The sequence below is a fragment of the Scardinius erythrophthalmus genome (genome assembly GCF_964197995.2).
Source record: "Scardinius erythrophthalmus genome assembly, chromosome: 8".
NCBI classification, from domain to species: Eukaryota; Metazoa; Chordata; class Actinopteri; order Cypriniformes; family Leuciscidae; genus Scardinius; species Scardinius erythrophthalmus.
The window spans coordinates 19,674,915-19,700,995 of NC_138228.1; the positions used below are offsets into that span (position 1 = coordinate 19,674,915).

General features: G+C 38.4%; 2 protein-coding genes across 6 annotated transcripts in view; both read left to right on the forward strand.

Moving 5' to 3' along the window:
* The first annotated feature begins 7,848 nt into the window (after window positions 1-7,848).
* LOC308694981 (uncharacterized protein) lies at window positions 7,849-21,486 on the forward strand. 5 transcript variants are annotated; one of them, XM_081372858.1, is made up of 11 exons: window positions 7,849-7,929; window positions 8,631-8,746; window positions 9,636-9,701; window positions 9,813-9,893; window positions 11,171-11,224; window positions 11,991-12,056; window positions 12,168-12,248; window positions 14,517-14,570; window positions 15,883-15,981; window positions 19,338-19,416; window positions 20,175-21,486. In XM_081372858.1, the coding sequence occupies exons 2-9, from the start codon at window positions 8,711-8,713 to the stop codon at window positions 15,895-15,897; spliced, it is 453 nt and encodes a 150-aa protein (XP_081228984.1). In that variant the 5' UTR covers window positions 7,849-7,929; window positions 8,631-8,710; the 3' UTR covers window positions 15,898-15,981; window positions 19,338-19,416; window positions 20,175-21,486. The 5 variants fall into 5 exon arrangements, with proteins under 5 accessions (XP_081228984.1, XP_081228985.1, XP_081228986.1 ...); XM_081372859.1 differs by having other exon boundaries at window positions 19,338-19,381; window positions 20,175-20,187; XM_081372860.1 differs by lacking the exon at window positions 11,171-11,224 and having other exon boundaries at window positions 19,338-21,486.
* The window catches only part of zbbx (zinc finger, B-box domain containing), a gene marked incomplete at its 5' end in the record, with an annotated part of 64,068 nt that continues 53,893 nt past the window's right edge, over window positions 15,907-26,081 (forward strand). Inside the window, one exon of the mRNA XM_081371862.1 lies at window positions 15,907-15,981. Within this exon, the coding sequence (XP_081227988.1) occupies window positions 15,907-15,981 (75 nt within the window). The remainder of the gene's footprint in view (window positions 15,982-26,081) is intronic.

Consider the following 26,081-nt stretch of genomic DNA (forward strand, 5'->3'; position numbering starts at 1 on the left):
TATTTTAAGGGCGCATGCTTGGCCATAATGTTGCGTGTGTACAATGTGCATACACTTTGCTTCTCTCGTCTACACACAGACCCAGCAGTTGCCATTTTTGCAAACCATACATAATTACAAGGAAAAATATTCCACATGAGGGAAATCATTGTGGTGTCCATGAAGATGTGAAAAAATAGGCATAAATCTAGCTTACACATTTACCAAAATTATTATACGCCTGTTTAACTGAAGCTAATTTGGGTTGGTTTCTCCCATCCCCATACAATGTCATGCGATTGACCACAGGAAGCCAGTGAAGTTGGTAAAAGATAGGAGTGATATGTGCAGATTTTTTATTATATGTAAGGGCTTGAGCAGCAGAGTTTTGCACCATTTGAAGGTGATGTATAGCTTTGGTGGGTAAGCCGCTATATAAGGAGTTACAGTAGTCCAATCTGGAGGTTGTAAACACGTGGATAACAGTTTCAGCATCTCCAAAATTAAGAGAGGGGCATATACGAACAATATTCCGCAAGTGGAAGAAGCATGATTTAACAATCTGACCAATGTGTGAGTCAAAACTTCGAACAAAACTCCCAGATTCCGTTTTTGAAGGCCTAATCTGGACACCATCAATATCAATGAAAATGTCATGCCAGGGTAAAAGGGCCAATCAACTGGATTTAAGTTTTGCCAGCATTAAGCTGTAAGAAGTTCTCAGACATCCATGTTTTAAGTTCCTGAAGGCAAGAGATAAAAGAAGTGGATGGACAAGCTGAGTTAGGTTTAACCGTGAAATAAATTTGAATATCATCAGCATAACTATGAGACCATGCCATCTGATGATCTGTCCTAGTGGCTGCACATAAATGAGAAATAAAAGAGGTCCAAGTACAGAACCTTGAGGTACACCATGAGAAATAGTGATTGTACGAGATCGATTCTCACCAATCCTAACAAATTCCTGTCTATCCGATAGATATGAAGTTAACCACTGAAGAGCAGCACCCGTGATACCTAGTGCAGACAGTCGAGAAAGAAGTGTAGAGTGGCACACAGTGTCAAATGCTGCACTGAGATCAAGAAGAACCAGGATACTATGGGCACCAGAATCAGAAACCAGAGGAAGATCATTTAGCACTTTTAAAAGTGCTGTTTATGTGCTGTGATAGGGACGAAAACCAGATTGAAGTGCTTCAAAAAGATTATGTTTCTCTAAATGTGACTGCAGTTGTGCCACAACTACCTTCTCAAGTAACTTGGCAACAAAAGGGAGGTTCGATATTGGTCTATAATTATTCTGTATGGTGTTATCGAGGCCAGACTTCTTTAGAATTGAATAGATGGCCGCTACTTTTAGATCATGCAGAACATAGGCAGTGGCAAGAAATCTATTTATAATATGAGTAATAGGTTGAATAAGTGAAGGCAAACGAGGTTTTAGAAGGTATGTTGGAATATGATCAAGTGTACAGGAACTAGAATTAGATTTGATAATCAGTTGTTCAACCACAGATGTATTTGTGAGTAAAAAACCTGACCACCTATCCAATATGGAGTTGAATAGGAAGAGGCAGTTGGAGAAAAAGCTTGATAAATGTTATACATTTTTTTGTAGGAAAAATGACTGAAAACTTTCACAGAGATCAACAGAGCCAGTAATAGCTACAGATGATGGTTTTACCACTTACCAGTTTGTTTATCTCAGAGAAAAGAGCTTTAGGTTTGCACTTGGCTTTTGCATTTTGATGCTCCCCAACAGACATTCTACTGACTATAAGTAACTTTGCAATTACATGTCAACTTATTCTAACACTACCAGTTTACTAATACTCTACTGACACTCTAATGAGAGTTAGTAGACATGTAGGTGAAACGTTACTTATAGTCAACAGAATGTGTTAAAGGGACCATCAAAATAAAGTGAAACCATAATTTCTCCTCTCCTCCGAAACTAGGTGCAACTCTTTGGGGCGCATGAATAGCATTTTCCCCAGCATTGGATGGATTACTCCGCCCTCTTACCTGATTGCATCGGTGACACCTGCTGCCAACTTCCCTTTTCACCTTTAAGAGAAGCAAGACGGATGGCAATCGGATGATTGCTTTCGATATTCGTTTGGTTATGTTTCTTTTGCATGCATCATGACAGTTTTTTGTATAGTTTTCCTTTTGTCCCTTTTGAGCCATGGAGCGTAACAAATGGGGGCTCGTCCTCGTTGTAGTAGTTTTGTCCTTTTGTTTGATATTTTATTGGTGATTTGAAAATATTTGTTAATTTTGTTTGTTTCATCGTGGTTTTTTTTTGTTTGTTTCTGATTCCTTTGAATGCGATTTGAAATGATTGTTTGGTTGTGACGTTTTGGGGAAACCCAATTTGAAAAATTAGACATTACATTAAGTGCGCTTTGGGACACCTGAAATCATTTGGTGCAGTTGTTTGGTCGCCATTTGAATTCACCGACTGGTAAGTTGTAAGTAATATTGTTTGTTTTGATATTGTTAATTTCCCCCCGCCAGTATCCGCATGAAGACTATAGCTTTAGGTAGGTAGATAGACTTTTAGACAAAATTCAAAGAATTTGATTGCACATTTGGTTACTTTAAGTCTGTGGTTTATTTGCTTGTTGAAAAATTTGTTGAATTGACTTCGTACTTTTTGATAAATATGCACAAAAGATCAACTTTTAAAAATCGCTGAATACGAGGTTTGTCTAAAGCAAATTGTGTTTTGTTGCTGCAAAGTGCATTAGTTGGTAAAGCACAGTTAGCTTTTTCTGCTTTAAGTACAGAGGAGAGTAAATATTATGACACCGTTAAGTCTGCAGTGTTGAAAGTATACGAGTGTGTACCTGAAACATATCGACAACGCTTTAGGTTGTGTAAAGAGTCAGGGACAGACTCATTTGGTGTTTGTGTGAGATTTAAGACGACATTTTACAATTTGGTGTGTGTTGCTTGATGCTAGAACATTTGAGGATTTGCTTGAATTGATCATAATGGAACAGTTTAAAGTTTCCGTTTCTAATCAAATTGCGACGTATATCAGTGAACACAAAGTCTCCTGAGGAGGCTGCGTCGTTGGCTGATTTTGTGCTCACTCATAAAAATGGGCTTAAGTACGTTAACAGTTCCTCTTCATAAAGTCAAGCTTCACTCTGATTTAGTGACTGGTGAAGTGGTAGTGGGATTGCATCCTGCTTTACCAATCGAGGGTGTTCATCTTATCTTGGGAAATAAATTGGCAGGAGACCGGGTGTTGGCAAATCCATCTCCTTCTCCTATGGTTTCATCTAGTGGAGAGCTGATTCAACAGAAAATGCTTGTAGACCCTGTGGGTGTTGTAACTCGCGCTATGACCAAAAATGTTGAGCATTTGGAGGCTCAAGGAAAGAATTTGTTAAAAACACCAGGTACTTTTTTGCCTATACCTGATTTGTATGCTCTGTCTTTCCCTCTGTCTGCAGATGAGCTGAGTAAAAAACAACACTCAGATTCCTCCTTGGTTGAGCTGATTACCTCTGCACTTCTTGACAGTGATGTACCAGATATGGCTAGAGGCTATTTTGTACGAGATGGTTTGTTGCTGAGGAAATGGAGTCCTCATTGTGAGAATTTTGTTCGGGATCTTATTGTTCAGGTAGTGGTTCCCACAAAATTTCGACATGCTGTGTTGGAAGTCGCACACGAAAAGTCGGGTCATTCTGTGGTGCATAAGACTTATGATCGTGTTTTGCAATATATATATTTTGGCCACGTTTAAAACACGACATTTCAGCCTACATAAAATTATGTCACATTTGTCAGGTAACTAGTTAGCCGAATCAAAAACTGAAACCAGCTCCGTTACATCCGATTTCTGCCAATTGTAACCCCTTTGAACACATTATTGTGGATTGCGTGGGTCCTCTGCCATGTTTAGAGTCGGGAAGCAAATACTTGCTTACTGTCATGCGTCTGGCCACACATTTCCCTTCTGCCTATCCGTTGTGTACAATTACATCACGATCAATTGTAAGAGCTTTGTCACAATTTATGTCACTTTTCGGCATTCCTAAAATAATTCAGAGTGATCAAGGTGACCTCTCATCTCCTCTAACAAGTTCTAAAACAGCTAAAAATCAAGCATAATCTTGCTAGTGTGTATCATACACAAAGCCAAGGAGCATTAGAGAGATTTCATCAAACTTTGAAGTCTCTCCTTTGTGCTTATTGTGTACAGTTGGATAAAGACTGGGAGGAGGGTTTGCCCGGGTTACTACTGGCTGCACGTGAGGTTGTGCAAGAAAGCACTGGATTTAGTCCCTAATATTTAGTTTTTGGTCACAAAGTTCATGGGCTTTTGTCTGTGCTACAAAATTCGGTAAATTTCTGATTCGCTGAAAAATTTGCTGTCGTACGTTTATGGATTTAGACAGAGGTTGATTCAGGCTAGAGCATTGGCCAGAACTAAACTTGGAAAAACAACAGGAAGGCTTGAAACGGTTGTCTGACTGCAAGGTGGAGCGACATATTTTTGAGCCAGGAGATCAGGTTCTTGTGTCACGTCTTTTGCTTCTCCTTTCAAAGCAAAATTTGAAGGCCCAAATGTGGTAAAACATAAACTGAGTGACAAATTATGAGATTGCTACTCCGTGTCGGAGAACGTCAACCCAGTTATATCATGTGAATTTACTGAAACCATACTATGAGAAGTCTAGTGCAGAGGTAAACCCTGTTCATTCTGTTCTCTTTGCTGTTTCAGATGCTAAAGATGGCTTTTGTTCCGGGCAAAGGGAGAATGAGGGTAAAGAACCAGATGATGGTATTTTACGTGAATACCGTTTGAATAATTCTGAATCTCTGGAAAAGTTAAATGTTACTCTTGCCCATTTTTCTCCTTGGCAGATAGTGAAGTTGAGTACACTTTTGCAGAGTTTCCCTGAGTTATTTGGAGATACGCCATCTCGAACAGACTGGGCTGAGCCCGATATTAATGTGGGTAATGCTTCCCCTATCAAACAGCGTTATTATAGTGTGTCACCAGAAAAACAAGAGTTGATGGAAGTAAAAATTAAATGTATGCAAGAAAACGATATTGCTGTTCCTTCGTGTGCAGATTGGGCATCTCTTTGTCTCTGTTAAACCTGATGGGTCAGTAAGGTTTTGTACAGACTTTCAGAAAAGTAAATTCTGTGACGAGACCTGATTGTTTTCCGCTCCCTCGGGTGGAAGACTGTGTTGATCAGGTAGGTTCGGCTAAGTATGTGACTAAACTTGACTTGCTAAGAGGTTACTGGCAAGTGCCTTTGACTCGGTGAGAAATCTCCTCCTTTGTCACTCCATCAGGTCTTTATTCTTACAAAGTCATGAGTTTTGGGCTGCGAAATGGGCCTTTCAACGTTTGAGGTGCCTCTCGGAAGCCAGCTTGACTGTGAACTTGGCAAAGTGTGACTTTGCTCGGGCCACTGTGACATACCTCGGTAAATTGGTCGGAAATGGTAAAGCCCGACCGTTAAATGCAAAATTATGTTTAATGTGTGGTTTAACTTTTCATTTTTTTTTGTCTTGCCCTGGCTGCTGTCCTTGGTCCTTAACTTCTTGGGAGTTATGGGGCTTACATTTTTGGCTCAATTGTCTTGTTTGCTTATTTGCAGGGATTCTTAACAGACCACAGTTTTAAGGGGAGGAGTGTGACAACCTGTGTCTTTAATAGGGTTTTTTCCCAGCATTGGACGGATTACTCCGCCCTATTACCTAATTGCATCAGTGACACCTGCTGCCAACTTCCCTTTTCACCTTTAAGAGGAGCAAGACGATAGCAGAGGCGGGCGGCCTATTTGATTTAATTGCTTTCGACATTCGTTTGGTTATGTTTCTTGTCATAATGCATGCAAACTACAGCACATTACATTTCCATGCATTCATCTAGCACGACACTACTGACACCTGACTGCTACATTACACAGTTTTTTGTATAATTTTCCTTTTGTTAATAAATAACTTTCGTTAAGTTTGGCTTTCTCGTGTGTCCCAATTTTGTTGCGTCCCTTTTGAGCCACGGGGCGTAACATCATTGAACACACATTATAATTGTTTGTGCTACTACATCTACACATAAACTTCTTGAAGTTATTCTTTAAAACACACGACTGTTTTAATGTTAGTGTTGTATGCACTACTTAGATTAAAGGTTGTAGATGCTATGCATTCTAGACCATGTGTCTTGCGTAAAATTGGAATAAATGTAACACTGGAATTGTCCAGCAATTTGTATGTGGAACACTCCACTATTTCTCATGTACCTGCAGTAAAACCATGTACAGGTGCACAGAATTGCCAGGTGCTACAATGTGATTCACAATTGCATTATCATTTTTGAATCGACTATTAATTGTGTAATTGGCATGCTACATTTTTACCTTTTACCTGACAAATACAATGTTATATTTGATTTATTCTGATATTCTTCTGAAATCATTCGTTTCTAGTAGATTAAAGTGGAGTTGGGTGTTACCGCAAACATTGTGTCCAGGATGGATCAAACTGAAGGCTCATGAATGAATGGAGCATGGAGCACATCATCTGGGAGCTTTTGATTACTGACTGTCACTGACTTAGCAAGTTGTATGAACGTGACTATGAAAATTACTCTTCTCGGTTTGATCAAGCAGGTAGCGGTGGAACTTAACGGTAAATACTTAACCCTGCATCCTCTGTCAAATATACTCTGTGCAACACCAAATGCCTAATAAACGAATAATTGAAAGTATGAGATACCCAGAATAATCAAATATCTAAATTAAAACAAAACCAATATTTATGGTTAGTTCCTAATTAGAACTAGTCTAAATTGAAATAATTATTTGAGATTGGAGTAAGATTAAGCATGGAGTTAAGTTATATTCTAATATATTAAGTGAACTTCACAAAAGCGCCAGTAAAAGACCTAAATGCATTATACCTTCACCCACACCGCCGACGGGTGGTCCTCACATGCTGCTTTCTTCACTGCCAACCTTTCAGAACAAAGTTTGACTCAGAAACACGCTTATAATGCTAAAATGCTGCCTACACAGGCAGCTCAGTATAGGTTTTGGAACAGAGCGATATTCTTCATATGCAATCTGCCATAGCTCAGAGTCTCTGACAAATAAAGATGCACAGAGAGTCTCTTCATGTATAGACAGTTATTTGAGTATTTGTCTTTCTTCCTTCACTATAACTGTGTGTGTGTGTGTGTGTGTGTGTGTGTGTGTGTGTGTGTGTTTGTTTTTGTGGTTTACGAGGACTTTTGACCTGAATACGCACCAGCACTATGGGGACATTTGGGTTTATGAGGACAGAGGCCATGTCCTCATAAATCCGACAGCGTAGATGTCATTTACTACGTTCCAGACGCTCCCTCTCAAAGTTTGGCGCCATGTCCTTACATACCACAAAACCCTGAAATTTTACCATACACAGTGTATCCCTGATTTCGAGAGTGCGCCCCTGTAGCCAGGTCCTGGTATTACACCCGCGTCATCAAAAATTTGCATCTTTCACACAAGTGTATTATTTGGGGCCTGTGATTGGTCAGATCGATACCGCTAGGCGGGAAATCGCGAAAACAAGATGGCGCCAATGGGCGGAGCTTCAATCAGCTTTAGTGATTGGTCAGATCGGTACCGGTAGGCGGGAGATCGCGAAAACAAGATGGCGCCAGTGGGCGGAGCTTCAATCAGCTTTAAAATGTGTAGCAACTAATGCAAAATACTAATTATTTAAGTATTTTTGCCTGTAATTTATTAATTGTGCATTAAATATATGATAAATAAATAAATAAAATCCCGTTTATATTATGATAAGTACAACGTAATCAGAGGTGTAGTCATTCGTCGTCACGTCATTTCCTGTTTGGACTGGACAAACTCTGCACCTGAGAAGACATCTGTGGACCTGATGAAGGCAACTGTTATCCAAAAGGTAAGTTATAATGTTGTTTAATTGCTTCTCTAATAGCACGTGGGTCCGGTTGGCTTGTTTGTGCATGTTCTGTATGCTCTTCGCTGCTCGTTTTACAGTTAGAAAGCAGCTAGCGCGTGATGCTAACCGTGCTAGCGGACCTATAAGTTAGTGATTCTGTTTACAGACTGACATGAGGGAATCAGCGATGCTTGTCATTTTAAACTCGTTTTCGATTGCACTATATTTGTAACTGCTACCTTTTCTGATCTCATAAAATAGTCTAGCCATCATAATAACGCGTTGGCATGACTAACGTTTCAGTATGTGAAGGGGAGGCTATTTCACCCAGTACAGTATCCTGATATGCTACTGTTAATATTACTACAGTTATGCTTGCTTTAAACACATTAAGACACAAATATGTGCTCTTATTACTCCTGACTATAATAAAATATAGGCTACTCTGAATATTATTAGAACTCTGTTTGATTCAGTCTTATTAATACTGTCACTATTATTGCCTATAATATTAATTGTGAATGAAATCTATGAATGAATAGTTATTATCAATTAACATATTCCTTAAATATCATATAATAAAGTATTAAAATAACTTGAATGCTGTTTACCATAATTGATCAATTTATTTAAAACAAGCTTTTTGAATAATATGTCAAATGAAATGCAATGGTCGTGAGAGTCTTTTTCTATGCGCGCAGACACATGGGATGATGGCTGAAGTGAGTCAGTGAAGGAGAAGATCAAGATCTGGAAGAGGACATGCCGTTTACAGACACAGATGAGCTCCAGGGCAGATTCAGCAATCATTATAAAGGTGAGTTCAGGGTTTCCATGCATAAGCAGTGCCATGCGACCAGTGCTCCTCAGAAACAGATTATTTGCCACAGTTATCAGTCCCTGAATTATGATTGTGTGTGTAAGAAGTGAGTCACGATCACTTACTGTACATCTAGCACAGGCACAATGTCTCGTATCACTCTCATACATACACACACTTGAACTCAGTGCCGTCCAAATGTATCTAGTTACCAGTGTCCCAGTAAATCTAGTGTCCTCATAGACCAGTATTCTGTCAAACTTACACAACACACTCAGTCAAAGTCAAACATCAGGAACATGCTCTTATGATGTCCTCATAAAACTGTGTCCTCATAGACCAGGATTCTGTCAAACTTACACAACACACTGAGATTCTCCTGTCAAGTCAAACATCAGTAACATGCTCTTATGATGTCCTCATAAAACTGTGTCCTCATAGACCAGGATTCTGTCAAACTTACACAACACACTGAGATTCTTCTGTCAAGTCAAACATCAGTAACATGCTCTTATGATGTCCTCATAAAAGGGTGTCCTCATAAAACTGGTGTAAAGCTACACACAACCTGACACACTGTAATGAAAACACATGTAATGTGATGCATAAAAGCCGTGAACATTACCTTGTGGTAGCATTTAAATATTGAAATATTGATTTGAAAACTTTAACTTTGTAATCTTGTATATTATCTCAAATCAGTATTTCATGTGCAAATATTTATTGATAGGTAGCTGTGTATCAGGACCCTTATTATCCTGTCAGTTTATTTTGTATTAATTACTGACTGACTGTACATTATCCTTTATATATTCCATTTATAATGCTTTTTTTAAACTCTTAGGTGAAGTGTTTCTGTATGTAACGCTTAATTTCATATTTTCAGATGAGCCATAAGAGCCAGTGGTCATCAGGCAGTGATTGTGCTGCTCTGACTGTGGGACTAGACGAGGTAAGTGAGAGTTGTGCTGGAAGAGAACGAGCAAACGAAGCAGAGACATCTGTGAGATCTAGTGTTCACACATTTACACCACTGTTTCATGTCTAATGTTATGTTTTGTAGACTCTCAGTGAGGTTGAACCCTCCACTCTCGAAATGAAGAGTCCGTCCCCGTCCCAGTCAGAGGCCAGAGATGTACAGAAGGTATTGTTTTTTTGGAAATTAAATTAGGGATACAGCGATATGAACATTTGGGCCGATAACTGATCATTCTTTATATTCGAAAGCCGATATCTGATATATTAGCCGATGAATCTAAATCCAAAATTTGATATACTTTGAAAGCCTGATTACAAAAACGAAACGCACATCATTTAAAGCCAATGTCCCAAACACTTCAACATAAATCAAACATAATAGTACAGTGGCCTAATGTAAGATTCCTTAACTTTTAAAATGAATTTTACATTCATATTTCCAACTTTCTTTATAAAAAAATGACAACACTTTACAAAAAGGTTTCATCTTGTTAGTATTAGTTAACATGTACTAACAATGAATGAACAATACTTCTACAGGATTTACTTAACGTTTATCTTAACGTTAATCTCAACATTTTCCAAGACATTTTAGGATCCAGTGTTGTATCTGTTAATTTAATGCACTGTGAACGAACATGAACTCACATATTTTATTAACTCACATTAACAAAAGTTTTTCAATATGAAAAGCAATTTCACCAGATGTCTTGAATAGCTCTATTTGGAAATAATTAATCATTCTAGAATGATTGGTGTGATTTTGTAGGGGTTTGCATCTGCATAGAAAATAATAAATTGCAAGCAGAGATAAAAAAAATGAACAAAGATGTGAAATAAACAATGCCTCATATATTCCAGGTAAGTCTAACAGCATTTAGGTACAGAACTTGAGTAATCAACTGTAAAATAACACGGCAGAGTCTTTACATAGCCTGACTTCACAGAGGCCTGTACTGCAATGTCACTACCACAGATGGGTATGAATGATAAAGCAATACATTGTGCAGCCCTACAAGTTAATGTTCATGACTTTAATGCATCACATTACATGCATGTTCATTACAGTGTGTCAAGTGTGTGTGTGTCTTACACCTGTTTTATGAGGACACCCTTTTATGAGGACATCATAAGAGCAATGTCCTGATGTTTGACTTGACTGGAGAATCTCAGTGTGTTGTGTAAGTTTGACAGAATCCTGGTCTATGAGGACACTAGATTTACCGGGACACACATGGAATATTAGGATCGATACTGATAACCCATAATTCACAGCTCATTGTGGCTAATACCAATAGCGAAAACTATTTGTGCTTGTCAGATTAAATATAATCATTGAAGAAGTTGGTAAAAAATAGCAACCTCTGTTTGGCTTTCAATAAGTGATACTAAAATTATTATTTATTTGTCTTTTTTATATATTTTTACTACTTTTTTTTTCAGATGATAACTCTGAAGAATCAGATGAAACCTGAACAAGATACAGCAACTCTAAAGGTATCCAATAAGTTAATGTAATAACTCTGTTTCCTCAGAAACAGATTATTTGCCACAGTTATCAGTCACTGAATTATGATTGTGTGTGTAAGAAGTGAGTCACGATCACTTACTGTACATCTAGCACAGGCGCAATGTCTCGTATCACTCTCATACATACACACACTTGAACTCAGTGCCGTCCAAATGTATCTAGTTACCAGTGTCCCAGTAAATCTAGTGTCCTCATAGACCAGTATTCTGTCAAACTTACACAACACACTCAGTCAAAGTCAAACATCAGGATCATTTTCTTATGATGTCCTCATAAAACTGTGTCCTCATAGACCAGGATTCTGTCAAACTTACACAACACACTGAGATTCTTCTGTCAAGTCAAACATCAGTAACATGCTCTTATGATGTCCTCATAAAAGGGTGTCCTCATAAAACTGGTGTAAAGCTACACACAACCTGACACACTGTAATGAAAACACATGTAATGTGATGCATAAAAGCCGTGAACATTACCTTGTGGTAGCATTTAAATATTGATTTGAAAACTTTAACTATTTTGTAATCTTGTATATTATCTCAAATCAGTATTTCATGTGCAAATATTTATTGATAGGTAGCTGTGTATCAGGACCCTTATTATCCTGTCAGTTTATTTTGTATTAATTACTGACTGACTGTACATTATCCTTTATATATTCCATTTATAATGCTTTTTTTAAACTCTTAGGTGAAGTGTTTCTGTATGTAACGCTTAATTTCATATTTTCAGATGAGCCATAAGAGCCAGTGGTCATCAGGCAGTGATTGTGCTGCTCTGACTGTGGGACTAGACGAGGTAAGTGAGAGTTGTGCTGGAAGAGAACGAGCAAACGAAGCAGAGACATCTGTGAGATCTAGTGTTCACACATTTACACCACTGTTTCATGTCTAATGTTATGTTTTGTAGACTCTCAGTGAGGTTGAACCCTCCACTCTCGAAATGAAGAGTCCGTCCCCGTCCCAGTCAGAGGCCAGAGATGTACAGAAGGTATTGTTTTGTTTTTTGTTTTTGGAAGTCAAATTAGGGATACAGCGATATGAACATTTGGGCCGATAACTGATCATTCTTTATATTCGAAAGCCGATATCTGATATATTAGCCGATGAATCTAAATCCAAAATTTGATATACTTTGAAAGCCTGATTACAAAAACGAAACGCACATCATTTAAAGTCGGCATGAAATCAAATTTGACAAATCTTCTTTTTATATGTAATATTGTAGTGTTTATTATAAATGATTTATCTGTGCACTTCATTATTTTTTCAAAATTCATGTACCCTTATAATCTTTAATCAAATACATTACCCTTCCCTCCCCCCTTGAAAACGACCTCTCTTCTCTTTTGGTCATGTGCCATGGCGAAAGGGTGCGGCCAGAGCCCATGAGGGTGCGGCTATCGGTGTTTGTCTCGTTTCGCGGGAGGCTCATATAAATATGGTCTGATTCCTGCCTGAAAATTTAGCTGCTTGTCCTTGTTCTCGTCGCTGGGCTCCTCAATAGAAAAATCCTTCATGTGAGGGTAACGGTGGGGGAGTCCGCTGGAGAGAAATCCTCCACAACTGAATGTAAACTGGCATTCAAATCTGCCTCCATTTTGTTTGCAACGCCCAACCTCCAACGATCCAATCAATTCCCGAAGGACGAAATCAAGCCCCGCCCTACATTTTTTTCTAATTTCAGAAGCAGTTTCACTCGGATATACATCACAACAAGGAAAAAATGACAATCTCAACTTCCATTTCATGCCGACTTTAAAGCCAATGTCCCAAACACTTCAACATAAATCAAACATATACAGTAGTGGCCTAGTTTGAACCAGTGTAAGGTTTCTTAGCTTCTAAAATAAATTTTACATTCATATTTCCAACTTTCTTTATAAAAAAATGGCAATACTTTATAAAAAGGTTTCATCTTGTTAGTATTAGTTAACATGAACTAACAATGAATGAACAATACTTCTACATGATTTACTTCATGTTTATCTTACTTAACGTTAATCTCAACATTTTCCAAGACATTTTAGGATCCAGTGTTGTATCTGTTAATTTAATGCACTGTGAACTAACATGAACTCACATATTTTATTAACTCACATTAACAAAAGTTTTTCTCTGTTAGTTCATGTTAGTTAATGCAATAACATATGTATTGTGAAGTTTTACCAAAACATCTATTGCCTTAATAATAATAATAATAATAATAAATCAAATGAAATTAAAATGTTATTAGACAACATTAAACTTAAAATGAAATGGCCTAAAGAGCTGAAGGAACACCCCTAAACCTGAGGCTTTGTTAGATGGTTTTAGCTCAACGGAACACAACCTATATATGATAAATTAGATATTTATACAAAATAAACACAATATTACAACTTATACTTGCACAAAATCATGCACAGATTAACTTGAGCTATTATTAATAGTAATCAACTATTACATAGTGAAACTCCTGTTGTGGATGCGCTCCTCCCAGGACAACACGCTGAAACACAGCAACTAAACCCAAAGAATTCACGACGTTTTTAATGCAATAGTTTGCTCATTATAGTGTTATGTATATATGACAGTCCCAATCATAATTAATGTTTTGCTGACCACCGGTGTGGCCTACAGTGAAGTGTTTACTGTAGCACTCATTAACTCAGCCAAATGCATCCTATATGAGATAAATCAGATATATAACAAAAATAAAAAATATTACAACTTACAATTCCACAAGCGAACTCTCCCTGTAACAATGCGCTGATTTCACAGATTTGTGATTCAAACATTTCAAAACCATCACGGTGAACAGCGCACATCTGAAGCTGAAGGAAGAAATCCATTATTTATTAGTGTTAATATAGCGGCCTAATTTTCTTATCGGATTGACAACGATAACATCAATGAGCATTTATTTTCATGCATCCCTGATTGGTTATGACCATATATTTATAGGGTTTTAACTTTATACTTGATTACAACTTATGTCACAGTGTTTTAAATCTTAAGTCACTATTCATCTCATTAATTTGATCAGTATTAATACTGAGTGGTTTGAAATGTCCCATCATACCTGAATTAGTTTGGCGTCATCAGCCTTCTTTTGCTCAAGTATATCATTGATAATGTAATGTTTTAATTTTATGTTTTATGACAGTGATCAGTCAGTGTTAATGGAGTCAAGTATCTGTGCTGCTTCATTTGGAGAATCTCTGAATCCTTTGTCTCTAATAGATGTTTATTTTTTCTTTCTTTGCCTTGCTTTCAGGTGAGCCCTGAGAAGGAACAATCATCATTGGAGGATCAAGACTGTGTTGAGATGGTAATAAAAAGAGCATTGCATCATTTTAGGAAATGCTAGTCTAGAAAGAACTTTTTCACATCATCTTTGGGGCTGTTTTACACCTGGTCATTTCATTGTCAAAACAATTCCATTTACACTTGGCCACATAAATGTGTCTTCACAAAACGGACATAAATCCGATCTTCAATTCCCGCGCTATATCAGATTTAACGGTGTTCACGTCATCGAAAGCTACCGCTATGAGCAGCATTTTTTGTATCATCAGCTAATTTTAAGATCAATAGGAGAGAGAGTAGCATCAGCACTGGTAAAATCATTTATTCTCACTACTTTTAATGAAGATGACTGTGTGTTGAGCATCTGCGACTTACTTTAATTTATTTTTAGTTTGTATTTTGTGCATCAGCATGCTGAAGAGATCCTCAGCTACTCATCTGCAGTGATGCGTGTTGCAGAAGCGCTGTCATATCTCACTATAACGTGTCATATAGCCTAAAATACGCTCTCACCTGTTTATTATTTGGCATTTTTGGGAGGAGTAAAATTCATAGTGTTACCATTAATTACCTTTACTCTAGTGACCGACCACAGTCTAATCTGTCCCTCCACAGTTTGAACCAAAAGAACCGAAAATATTTTTACGCCTCATAATAACATAAATTGTCTTTGTGTTTTGCGCAATTGCTTTGGTAAAGCATCTCTCAAACATACTAAAATCAAAAGCACAATATGGCTCAATGCCCTTATCAAATCGCAAAAGACGATAAGAAAGTAAGTCTGTAGTCTGTTGTGCTGCGTGTTTCAAACTGAAGAGCACACTTTGCTCGCTCGATCAGCTCATGATCTGGCTTTTTCCATGCCTCGTTTCACAGGGAATGAATGCAGTGAACTCCATCTCTGCATGTGCCATAAGTTTAACATGCATTTGGGAACGCAACCAGCACCAGTTACTCTCTATTTTCACATTCGCATTATATCCACATTTTTTGTAGTAATACAATTTTTCAATAAGATGCGTTTATAAACCTGTTTTCACTTAAACTGCAGGTTTCTGCCAGTATAACAGCTTAAGTGAAGAAAATAAGAAAGTATTATAACCTCTTATTGTAAAATAATATACTCATTATAAAATATTAATTTTTCATTGACAGTATTAGTATATCACTGTCTAGGCGATAATTCTAATAATAGTGATCTTAGTGAAGTATTATAGTTGTTATTAATATGATTATTATTATTAAACGGTGCCATTTGTCATGTTTCATAAATGACTTCTCAATACAGGTTAAACTGAAGATGTTCTTGTTTTAAATGTCTCTTTTTCTTTAAGATGAGATCAGTATGACGGACTCTGATGCCAGTGATCCTGATGAAAGCGGTTCTGAAGGTGATGTTCCTGCTGGAGCTGCAGGCGTCTCCAGTAATGTTGGTATGTGTCAACTAATGATGGGTACACACCAAAAGATTTTACATCTTATAAGATTTTCAAAATGTGATGGACCACAAACATGAGGACAAAAAATCCTAGATTTAACCGTTTTGCTCATATAGTGTGTGGTGTGCCATGATGTGAAAAGACCGTTAGGGTTGGGTATCGTTTAAATTTTAACGATTCCGATTCTGCTTATCGAATCCGGTTCTTAACGATTCTTGGTTTCGATTCCAATATTTATTGGAGAGAAAAAAGAGAGCAAATACTTTTTTCTACCTTTTATTCTTGTTACATTTAGGCTATTACCAGTAAAACTGTGACAATGCATCTTAATTTACAATATACTATATATATATATATATATATATATAACACTTTAAGGAATTATAGACTCGACTCGTATTAATTGTCTGATGTATTTATTCATGATCTCTATTTTAAACAAAACTGGTTCTCATTTTATCCAGAATTATGCGGCTCTAGTTTGTCTTTCTTGCATGTGATACAATTCGCTGTATTTTCATCTTTTTTTGAAAAGCTTAACCAAACTTTCGAAAGTCTGCTGCGCTCCGCCATCGTAAATATAACGTACAGCGCATGTGCGGCAGGCAGGTCCTGGCAGATCAATACAACTGTAAACAAATGCTCACTGCCATTCACCTCGCGCATGTGAGCATCACCAAAGTAAGGAATCGATAAGCGGAATCGAAGTGTGCGCGACTTATCGAATCCCCGGTTTTTGGCATTTTGGAACCGGTTCTAGATACCCAACCCTAAAGACCATGCAACCAGAGTCTCGACTGTTAACACTCTAGAGACCTCAGAATAAGCATGGCGGACGATATGCAGGAAGCAATTGCGATGATAGTGTTTGGAAATGTTTTACACAACACGTTGTGTAAACATTTGCGCCACAAATCAACAAGCTGATCCTCCATCTCTGCTGTCCACATCAATTTCAGTTTGTGCTGCGCCATGACTGCGTTTCTTATGCTTCCGTCTTCCTTCATCTCGCTTTCTGATTGGATATGGTTTCCTTTCACGTGATAATCTCCAGAGCATGCGCGTGTTTGTCCTCGGGCTTCCCCCCACATTTCAGGATTTCTGATCGTAAATATTCCACATGTTGAATATTTGCGATTCGCGATCAGGTCGGCTCTGACGTTCTTCCGATCAGGTTCGGACACTCTTAACACACCTCACACCAAGGGAAAATCTGATAAGATAATCTATAACCATCAAGATAATCGGGACACAGCTAGGATTTTCAGAAGGGGGAAATCAGCCCAAAATCAGCCTGATTATCTTTTGGTGTGTACCCAGCATAACAAGTTTGTGTTTATGAACATGTTTATTATTATTTTAAACCAATATATATTGTAGTGCAATTTTACGTTAGTATTTTCACCAAAGAAAAATGGTTTTAAGCCAGTTATATTCACTGAACAAAATTATAGATCTAAGTTCTAAGACTTTTTCTATTTACCCAAAAGGCCTGTTTCTCTCAAATATTGTTCACAAATCTGTCTAAATCTGTGTTAGTGAGCACTTCTCCTTTGCCGAGTTAATCCATCCATCTCACAGGTGTGGCATATCAAGATACTGATTAGACAGCATGATTATTGCACAGGTGTGCCTTAGGCTGTCCACAATAAAAGGCCACTCTAAAATGTGCAGTTTTATCACACAGCACAATGCCACAGATGTTGCAAGTTTTGAGGGAGCGTGCAATTGGCATGCTGACAGCAGGAATGTCCACCTGCTGTTGCCCGTGAATTGAATGTTCATTTCTCTACCATAGCCGTCTCCAAAGGCTTTTCAGAGAATTTGGCAGTACATCCAACCGGCCTCACAACCGCAGACCGTGTGTAACCACACCAGCCCAGGACTTCCATATCCAGCATCTTCACCTCCAACACCGTTGAGGCCAGCCACCCGGACAGCTGCTGCAACAATCGGTTTGCATAACCAAAGAATTTCTGCACAAACTGTCAAAAACCGTCTCAGGGAAGCTCATCTGCATGCTCATCGTCCTCATCGGGGTCTCGACCTGCAGTTGGTCGTTGTAAACGACCTGCGTGGGCAAATGCTCACATTCGATGGCGTCTGGCACTTTGGAGAGGTGTTCTCTTCACGGATGAATACCGGTTTTCACTGTACAGGGCAGATGGTAGACAGCGTGTATGGCGTCATGTGGGTGAGCGGTTTGCTGATGTCAACGTTGGGAATCGAGTGGCCCATGGTGGGGTTATGGTATGTGCAGGCGTATGTTATAGACAACCAACGCAGGTGCATTTTATTGATGGCACTTTGAATGCACAGAGATACCGTGATGAGATCCTAAGGCCCATTGTTGTGCCATTCATCCACAACCATCACCTCATGTTGCAGCATGATAATGCACGGCCCTATTCTGCAAAGATCTGTACACAATTCCTGGAAGCTGAAAACATCCCAGTTCTTGCAGGGCCAGCATACTCACCGGACATGTCACCCATTGAGCATGTTTGGGATGCTCTGAATCGGCGTATACGACAGCGTGTTCCAGGTCCTGCCAATATCCAACACAGCCATTGAAGAGGAGTGGACCAACATTCCACAGGCCACAATCAACAACCTGATCAACTCTATGCGAAGGAGATGTGTTGCACTGCGTGAGGCAAATGATGGTCACACCAGATAATGACTTGTTTCCAGACCCCCTGAGACCACACAAAACTGCACATTTTAGAGTGGCCTTTTATTGTGGCCAGCCTAAGGCACACCTGTGCAATCATCATGCTGTCTAATCAGTATCTTGATATGCCACACCTGTGAGGTGGATGGATTATCTCGGCAAAGGAGAAGTGCTCACTAACACAGATTTAGACAGATTTGTGAACAATATTTGAGAGAAATAGGCCTTTTGTGTACATAGAAAAAGTCTTAGAACTTTTAGTTCAGCTCATGAAAAATGGGGGCAAAAACAAAAGCGTTTAGAATTGTTCATAGTGTATGTATATATATATCATACTATAGTGTGCCAGTAGATAATATCAAATTACATTTCTAAACATTCCTTTTGCCATTAATTGTAAAAATCAGTTATCAATAATCAGATATTATTATAAATAACAATTTTTCTAGAACAAAATGAATGGAATCAGTACCAAACCAATAAGTTTATCATGTTCATGTTGGTCAAAAACTTTGAAAAGGAGATGTTTAACACAACATTCCATCTCCAGAATAATGTTTTGAATGTCATTTGAAATGTAATTTTTAGAGATCAGATGTATAACCAGTTTTAAGTTCTAGATGCAGGTTTGAGTTACATCTGAGTTTCTGATCTGTCTATAACTGATTTCCTACAGGTGTTCAGAAGATGCCTATCGAGAAACCACTGAAGTTCCTCAAGGTACCTGAGGTTTAAATCTGAATATGACTACCATTGTAAGTACATGAGCTCTCATATAGTTAGAGTTTACTAAAGCATGTATTCTTCTGTACAGAGAATGAACATGAGGCAGGAATTGAAAACCTTGTGGAAAGGACAAAAAGTGTGCTGGTCAAATGCTGAAGTTACAACTGTAATTGAACATTTTAAGGCACATACACTCACCTAAAGGATTATTAGGAACACCATAGTAATACTGTGTTTGACCCCCTTTCGCCTTCAGAACTGCCTTAATTCTACGTGGCATTGATTCAACAAGGTGCTGAAAGCATTCTTTAGAAATGTTGGCCCATATTGATAGGATAGCATCTTGCAGTTGATGGAGATTTCTGGGATGCACATCCAGGGCACGAAGCTCCCGTTCCACCACATCCCAAAGATGCTCTATTGGGTTGAGATCTGGTGACTGTGGGGGCCATTTTAGTACAGTGAACTCATTGTCATGTTCAAGAAACCAATTTAAAATGATTCGAGCTTTGTGACATGGTGCATTATCCTGCTGGAAGTAGCCATCAGAGGATGGGTACATGGTGGTCATAAAGGGATGGACATGGTCAGAAACAATGCTCAGGTAGGCCGTGGCATTTAAACGATGCCCAATTGGCACTAAGGGGCCTAAAGTGTGCCAAGAAAACACCCCCCACACCATTACACCACCACCACCAGCCTGCACAGTGGTAACAAGGCATGATGGATCCATGTTCTCATTCTGTTTACGCCAAATTCTGACTCTACCATCTGAATGTCTCAACAGAAATCAAGACTCATCAGACCAGGCAACATTTTTCCAGTCTTCAACTGTCCAATTTTGGTGAGCTCGTGCAAATTGTAGCCTCTTTTTCCTATTTGTAGTGGAGATGAGTGGTACCCGGTGGGGTCTTCTGCTGTTGTAGCCCATCCGCCTCAAGGTTGTGCGTGTTCTGGCTTCACAAATGCTTTGCTGCATACTTCGGTTGTAACGAGTGGTTATTTCAGTCAAAGTTGCTCTTCTATCAGCTTGAATCAGTCGGCCCATTCTCCTCTGACCTCTAGCATCAACAAGGCATTTTCGCCCACGGGACTGCCGCATACTGGATGCTTTTCCCTTTTCACACCATTCTTTGTAAACCCTAGAAATGGTTGTGCGTGAAAATCCCAGTAACTGAGCAGATTGTGAAATACTCAGACCGGCCCGTCTAGCACCAACAACCATGCCACGCTCAAAATTGCTTAAATCACCTTTCTTTCCCATTCTGACATTCAGTTTGGAGTTCAGGAGATTGTCTTGACCAGGACCACACCCCTAAATGCATTGAAGCAGCTGCCATGTGATTGGTTGATTAGATAATTGCATTAATGAGAAATTGAACAGGTGTTCCTAATAATCCTTTAGGTGAGTGTATAACCAAAGGAAAACTGGCCACACTGACTGAATGCCAGCAGTGTAAGACCGCTGAGGATCCTTTCCGTGGGTTTTCAATTTCTGCCTCACTCTCATTCTCTGTACAGAATAATACATGCTTTAGTAATCTCTAAACACATGAGAGCTTTTGTACTTACAATGATAGTTGTATTCTAATGACACTATACTCTTCTAGAGCTGATGTACAGCCCAAACTAACTTTGTTGAATACTTTTCCTGTTATCTCTGTAATTCTGCTTTGAAACTTGACAATTCTGTTTACATTTTCTGGAAATAACAGAATTGTCTTTAGGTAAACCGTCCCTTGTAAGTCGGTTTCTCTACATGTTGCAGCATTTATTGCATGTTGAGTGAGTTCATTTTATACATTTCAAAGCCTGTTTAATGACGTCTTTAAATTGTGCCTGTTTCCAAGGGCTGTTTTGTCAATCTTTTCGAAGTTTTGAATGGTTCATCTGCTTGTCATTTTAATATGTCAAAACAGTAATGATACTGTATGCTTTCTGAAAGATCACACAGTTGTGCAAGTTTTATTGACCATGTTTTTAAGTTTGTGGATGTCACTTTCCCCTTAAAATGGTATGTCATGATTGTATTACATGGTAAAACTGAAAAAACTCAATGTTTATGATGATATTATTGAAGTCATAATTAAAGCACTTCTAAAACACCTCTGTCCCTGTAATGTTGCAAGTTGTTTTGTGTATTGTATTTGAGATCCGGTACTCTTAAATCACCTTAGTCTTGGTAATACACCGTGTTGTCAGGTTTGTGTGTGTGTGTGGGCATGTACCATTAAACACACTCGTCCTTATAATGTTGGATTATGCAGTTGTGTATTGTGTTTAAGATCCAGTCCTCTTAAATCACCTTAGTCTTGGTAATACACTGTGTTGTCAGGTTTGTGTGTGTGTGTGGTCATGTACCAGTAAAACACATTGGTCCCTGTAATCCACTGAAATGACATATTTAGTGTATTGTAAAAAGAGTGTCCTCATAATCAAGTCGGGCCCCAAAAATCACAATTATGTCATAGGCGGGAACATTTTAGGATGGGCGGGAATGTCCTTGTGTACCACCAAAATATCATATGGTAATATTTTCTGTTCTGTTGTGTGTATAGAACATTTGAAGTCAGATTTGCGATCTGCAGATTAAAACAAAATTTTTGATATTTGTATCATCACTGTAGGGCATTGGGAAAGGGGTGTCCCCATATACCACCACCAAACTTGTTTGGGCATCAGTGTCCTTCTATACCACAAAAACAAGTATGTGTGTGTGTGTGTGTGTGTGTGTGTGTGCGTGTGTGTGTGTGTAGAAGGAGTGCATCAGAGGCCTGGGCACAGAACAAAGAGACAGGCTCATTATAGTTTGATCTGTTCAGCGGAGTGACTGACTGCTCTGTCTTTTTCTCTCTCTCGCTCTTGACTGCAAGGGAATGTGGTCCTAATGATGTGATTCCTCGTCTCTGATCACCCTCTTCCTGACTCTCATTACCGCAGGGTGGCCAGACTGTCACAGCCCACCAGTGCCCACGCATGCCCACTTACTTACACACACTTCAGAGTGATTAGGACTTTGACTTAGATGTCTAAAACCATGTGCGGTGAAACTCACTCATGCCGAAATGATAAGAGGACTGGCCCATAGGGAAGAAAAATCATATGTGAGTTAACAGTTTGACCATAGTAAACTAAACTAAATGAAATCATTACATTTATAGATATGAATTTGTGTAAAGATAATGGATTTTATTGGACAAAAGATATTAAAGCATTTTCTCGCTTTTAAAGTTGCTGTTTATTTTGCTATTCTAATTATGCATGGTTATAAGGTTAGAGAGAAAAGACTTCAGAGATTTCAACAATATCTCAAACTGTGCTCAGATTTGCCAAAATGCTAATGTCTGCAATCAAAAATCAAATATTTATCATTAAATTCTCTAAATTGTTTAGGATGATCATGAAAGTGCTATTACTGTGATACCAATCAAACATGCTTTTTTTTTACCTGATGGATGATGAACAGGTGAAGAACATTTTGGTAACACTTTAGAATAATGGTCCGTCATTAGGCCTAATAGGTAATTATGCAGGAAGTAATGCAGGACAAATGAGTAGTACTACATCAACACTTCAGCTACTACTATTAACTAAGGAGCTGTTTACACAACACCGTTTTCAAATAAAAACATAAAACTTTTTATGCGTTTTAGCCGTTCATTTTGGGTGCCTGAAAACATACACTTTTGAAAATGAGTTTCAAAGTGCACGTTTTTGAAAACGGTCTCCGTGTAAACAACATAAACGCAAATCTCTGAAGACGATGACGTCATGCATGTGTGGATTACGTGTTCAGTCTATAGTGTTTCATCACCATTTTACGGTCTGGCAGCAGAATCAGATCATAGTCATTTTCGTGGATCCGCGTGAATGGGGATCGTTTTGACAATGATGTCGTCTGTAAAAAAACATGTAAAATATGTCTTGTTTCTATTTCCTTTATCCTTTAGGGAACATTTTGAGATGTTTGATACTTGAATGAGAACTTAATCATGATTGAGAACTTGATTAAGTAAGTGAGTTATAAAAGAGCAAGCTCTTGGATTAGTCGTTTGAGTTTGACCTGAACTTTTAATCTAGATCTTTTCTGAGAAGCTAATGACATGTCAGTATCTGGCTTATTCAATCTTTCACTGACTGATTTCATCTGCTGTGTCTCTCATTGCTCTTTCGCCCCTCTTTCTCTCAATCTCTTTTTTGTCATTCTTCCACCCAGCCCTTCATCTTCTACAGATACTAGTCAACTGCTCATCTCGACAGCTGTCTGTCAGACCATCACTGAGGTTAATGAGAAGGGGAACCGAGCCGAAGCCTTACACACACTTTTCCCCAGCTATCCCTCGTCTGCCCGGCACTTTCGTCATCTTGACTTGAGGGAGAGGGCCATTAGGACAGTGACAGATGATTATGCCGACCAATCGCGAACTGAGATTGATAGATGTGCATGTGTGTGCGTGCGCGCTCATGGGTTCATTCATAAGGAGCCACTATTGCAACCATCTTCAAGGTCATTGATTCATGGCTAACCGTCTTGTTATGTTCTTCATAAGACAGATCCACACATTTAACTATCAGCTGAATTGAATTCACCCAACCAGATATTAATTAAATGATCTCTTCTTTTGTGTTCGATAGAAAAATATCATATCGGTTTGAAACGGTATGAAGGTGAGTAAATGACAGAGATTTCATTTGTGGATGCACAATCCCTTTAATAGGCGGTGTCATTTGTTAAAAAAATATTTATTTTATCTCAAAAAAAGATGGAAAGACATGCATTTACTGGAAAAGATAGTCTGGAAGTTACATACGCATAATTTCAATGTACCTCTTCTGTGGTATGTTGTCCATTATCAGACCAAGAAAATAATTTCGACTCATCCCTCGTGCACCTCTTTCACCTCGAATCAACGTTTAAAATATGCATCTGTTACACAGTGTTACCAAAATATAATGCAACAATTAAACATTACATGTGTTAGCATGAGACTGGTAATGATAAAAGTGTTATCAAAGATGGTTCTGCAAAGTTATGAGTAGGCCTATACAGAATCTGTACACTTTTCATCATACTCTCTCTGTTGATTTCAGTAGAATTTGCATATGATAAAATGTGTTAAGCAGAGCTGTAAGGAATTTATGCAAAACTCTTTGAAATGCAATTAAGCAAATGAAGGAGTTTGCTAGTTTTGGGGGATGTGTTGAGTTTCGTGAATGTTGGGCATTTGAATATATCTTTCTACATACTTTTTAGTGTTATCAGAAATGCTTATCAACCATCGTGCCAAACTGTTCTGAGAATGGTATAGTTGCTTTTCCACTTGAGCATGACTCAGCGTGGAACATTAGCAAACTGTTCCCAGCAGGGCTAGCTAAAGGTGGAAAAGTCAGAGCCAGTCTGCAGTTTTTTGACAGTCAAGTTTGACAGATTTCGCCCAAAAATCATGTGATTGATAGGCACAGGCTTCAGACTATTCATCCATCCAGTCAAAGGATATCAAACATGTTTGATATTTTGAGTCGATTTTAGTAAGCATTTTTTCCAACAAAAATCTTTTAGATGAAATTTTCTACATTGTAAAAGAGCAAATATCTTTATAATTAAAATTTTTTTTTTTTTTTTAAATCATTTTAAAGCGCAATGTCATGCGCGAGTGCAGCATTCAAAAACATCCATGTAGCGCATGTTTAAATAGAAAATCAATGGAAAAGCAGAGCAGTTGAATGCAAAAACTCATTATGTGAATAGCCACTATAGCCACAGAGACAAAAAGAAACAGTAGTCGTGCCGGCTGGTTCAACTCGACATGGAATGGCTTGCGAAAAGTACCTTTCGCCATAATAGTGGAGAAGCAGCTTGTGGGAGGATAGCATACTATAAATTAGTCTTCAGAGTTCAGACAGATGGGAGTAGGTCTGAACTCCATTGCAGCTTTCATTGACCAAGGACCGCTTAAGAGGACATCTGAGCGACATGTAAAGCATCCAATCACAGTTAGTTTCGTTTCCGCATGATGTTTAGGGGCTAAAAAAATTAAAGTCCATTCAAGAAATTTGTGCAAGTTTACTGCAACCACATTCTTATGACATCAAAGTACAGCGAGACCGATTTTAAAGCATACAGAGCTTTATTTACGGTAATAACGATATATGAATGAATGCAAATGTTTCCCATTTTGTGTGTCCATGCATCAGAAGTTGCCAACGGTCCGTGGGCGGGACGTCTGAAGCTGAGACTAAATATAAATGAACAAGAATGGGACATGACGAAACTCTCTGTAAAGAACTATGGACATACTGAGTCAGTTCATACATTTTAAAAACTAGTTTCATACCAAAAGGATGATGTAAACCACTTTACAGCTCAAATAACAAACATTGCTACTGAAGATTTTATGTAAGTGCTATAACAGAAATATAAGCAGCACATTTTGGCTTTTAAACCCTCCTTGCATTGTGCATTACTGTAAACATGCTTTCCATTAGTTTTACAAACTGAGGGACGAGTCGAAATCATTTTTCTTTGATAACAGACAGTGGGTTGTAGATGCTTTCGGGTCACATTAAATTGTAAACAACCCGGGACATTCCAATGAACTCTTTGCACTACAAGTTTCCTGCGTTCAGAAGCAACATTAATGTATAATGCAGCCTGGTGTGTAGCTCTCATACCAGTGGAGAGGATGTAGCAGAC

Bases quoted from the DNA above. Each gene is read 5' to 3' on its own strand.
- LOC308694981 (XM_081372856.1), top strand. From the start codon at position 8,711: ATGAGCTCCAGGGCAGATTCAGCAATCATTATAAAG. The intron at 12,057-12,167 runs GTAAGTGAGAGT...TATGTTTTGTAG, and splicing joins TGACTGTGGGACTAGACGAG to ACTCTCAGTGAGGTTGAACC. The intron at 12,249-14,516 runs GTATTGTTTTGT...CCTTGCTTTCAG, and splicing joins AGGCCAGAGATGTACAGAAG to GTGAGCCCTGAGAAGGAACA.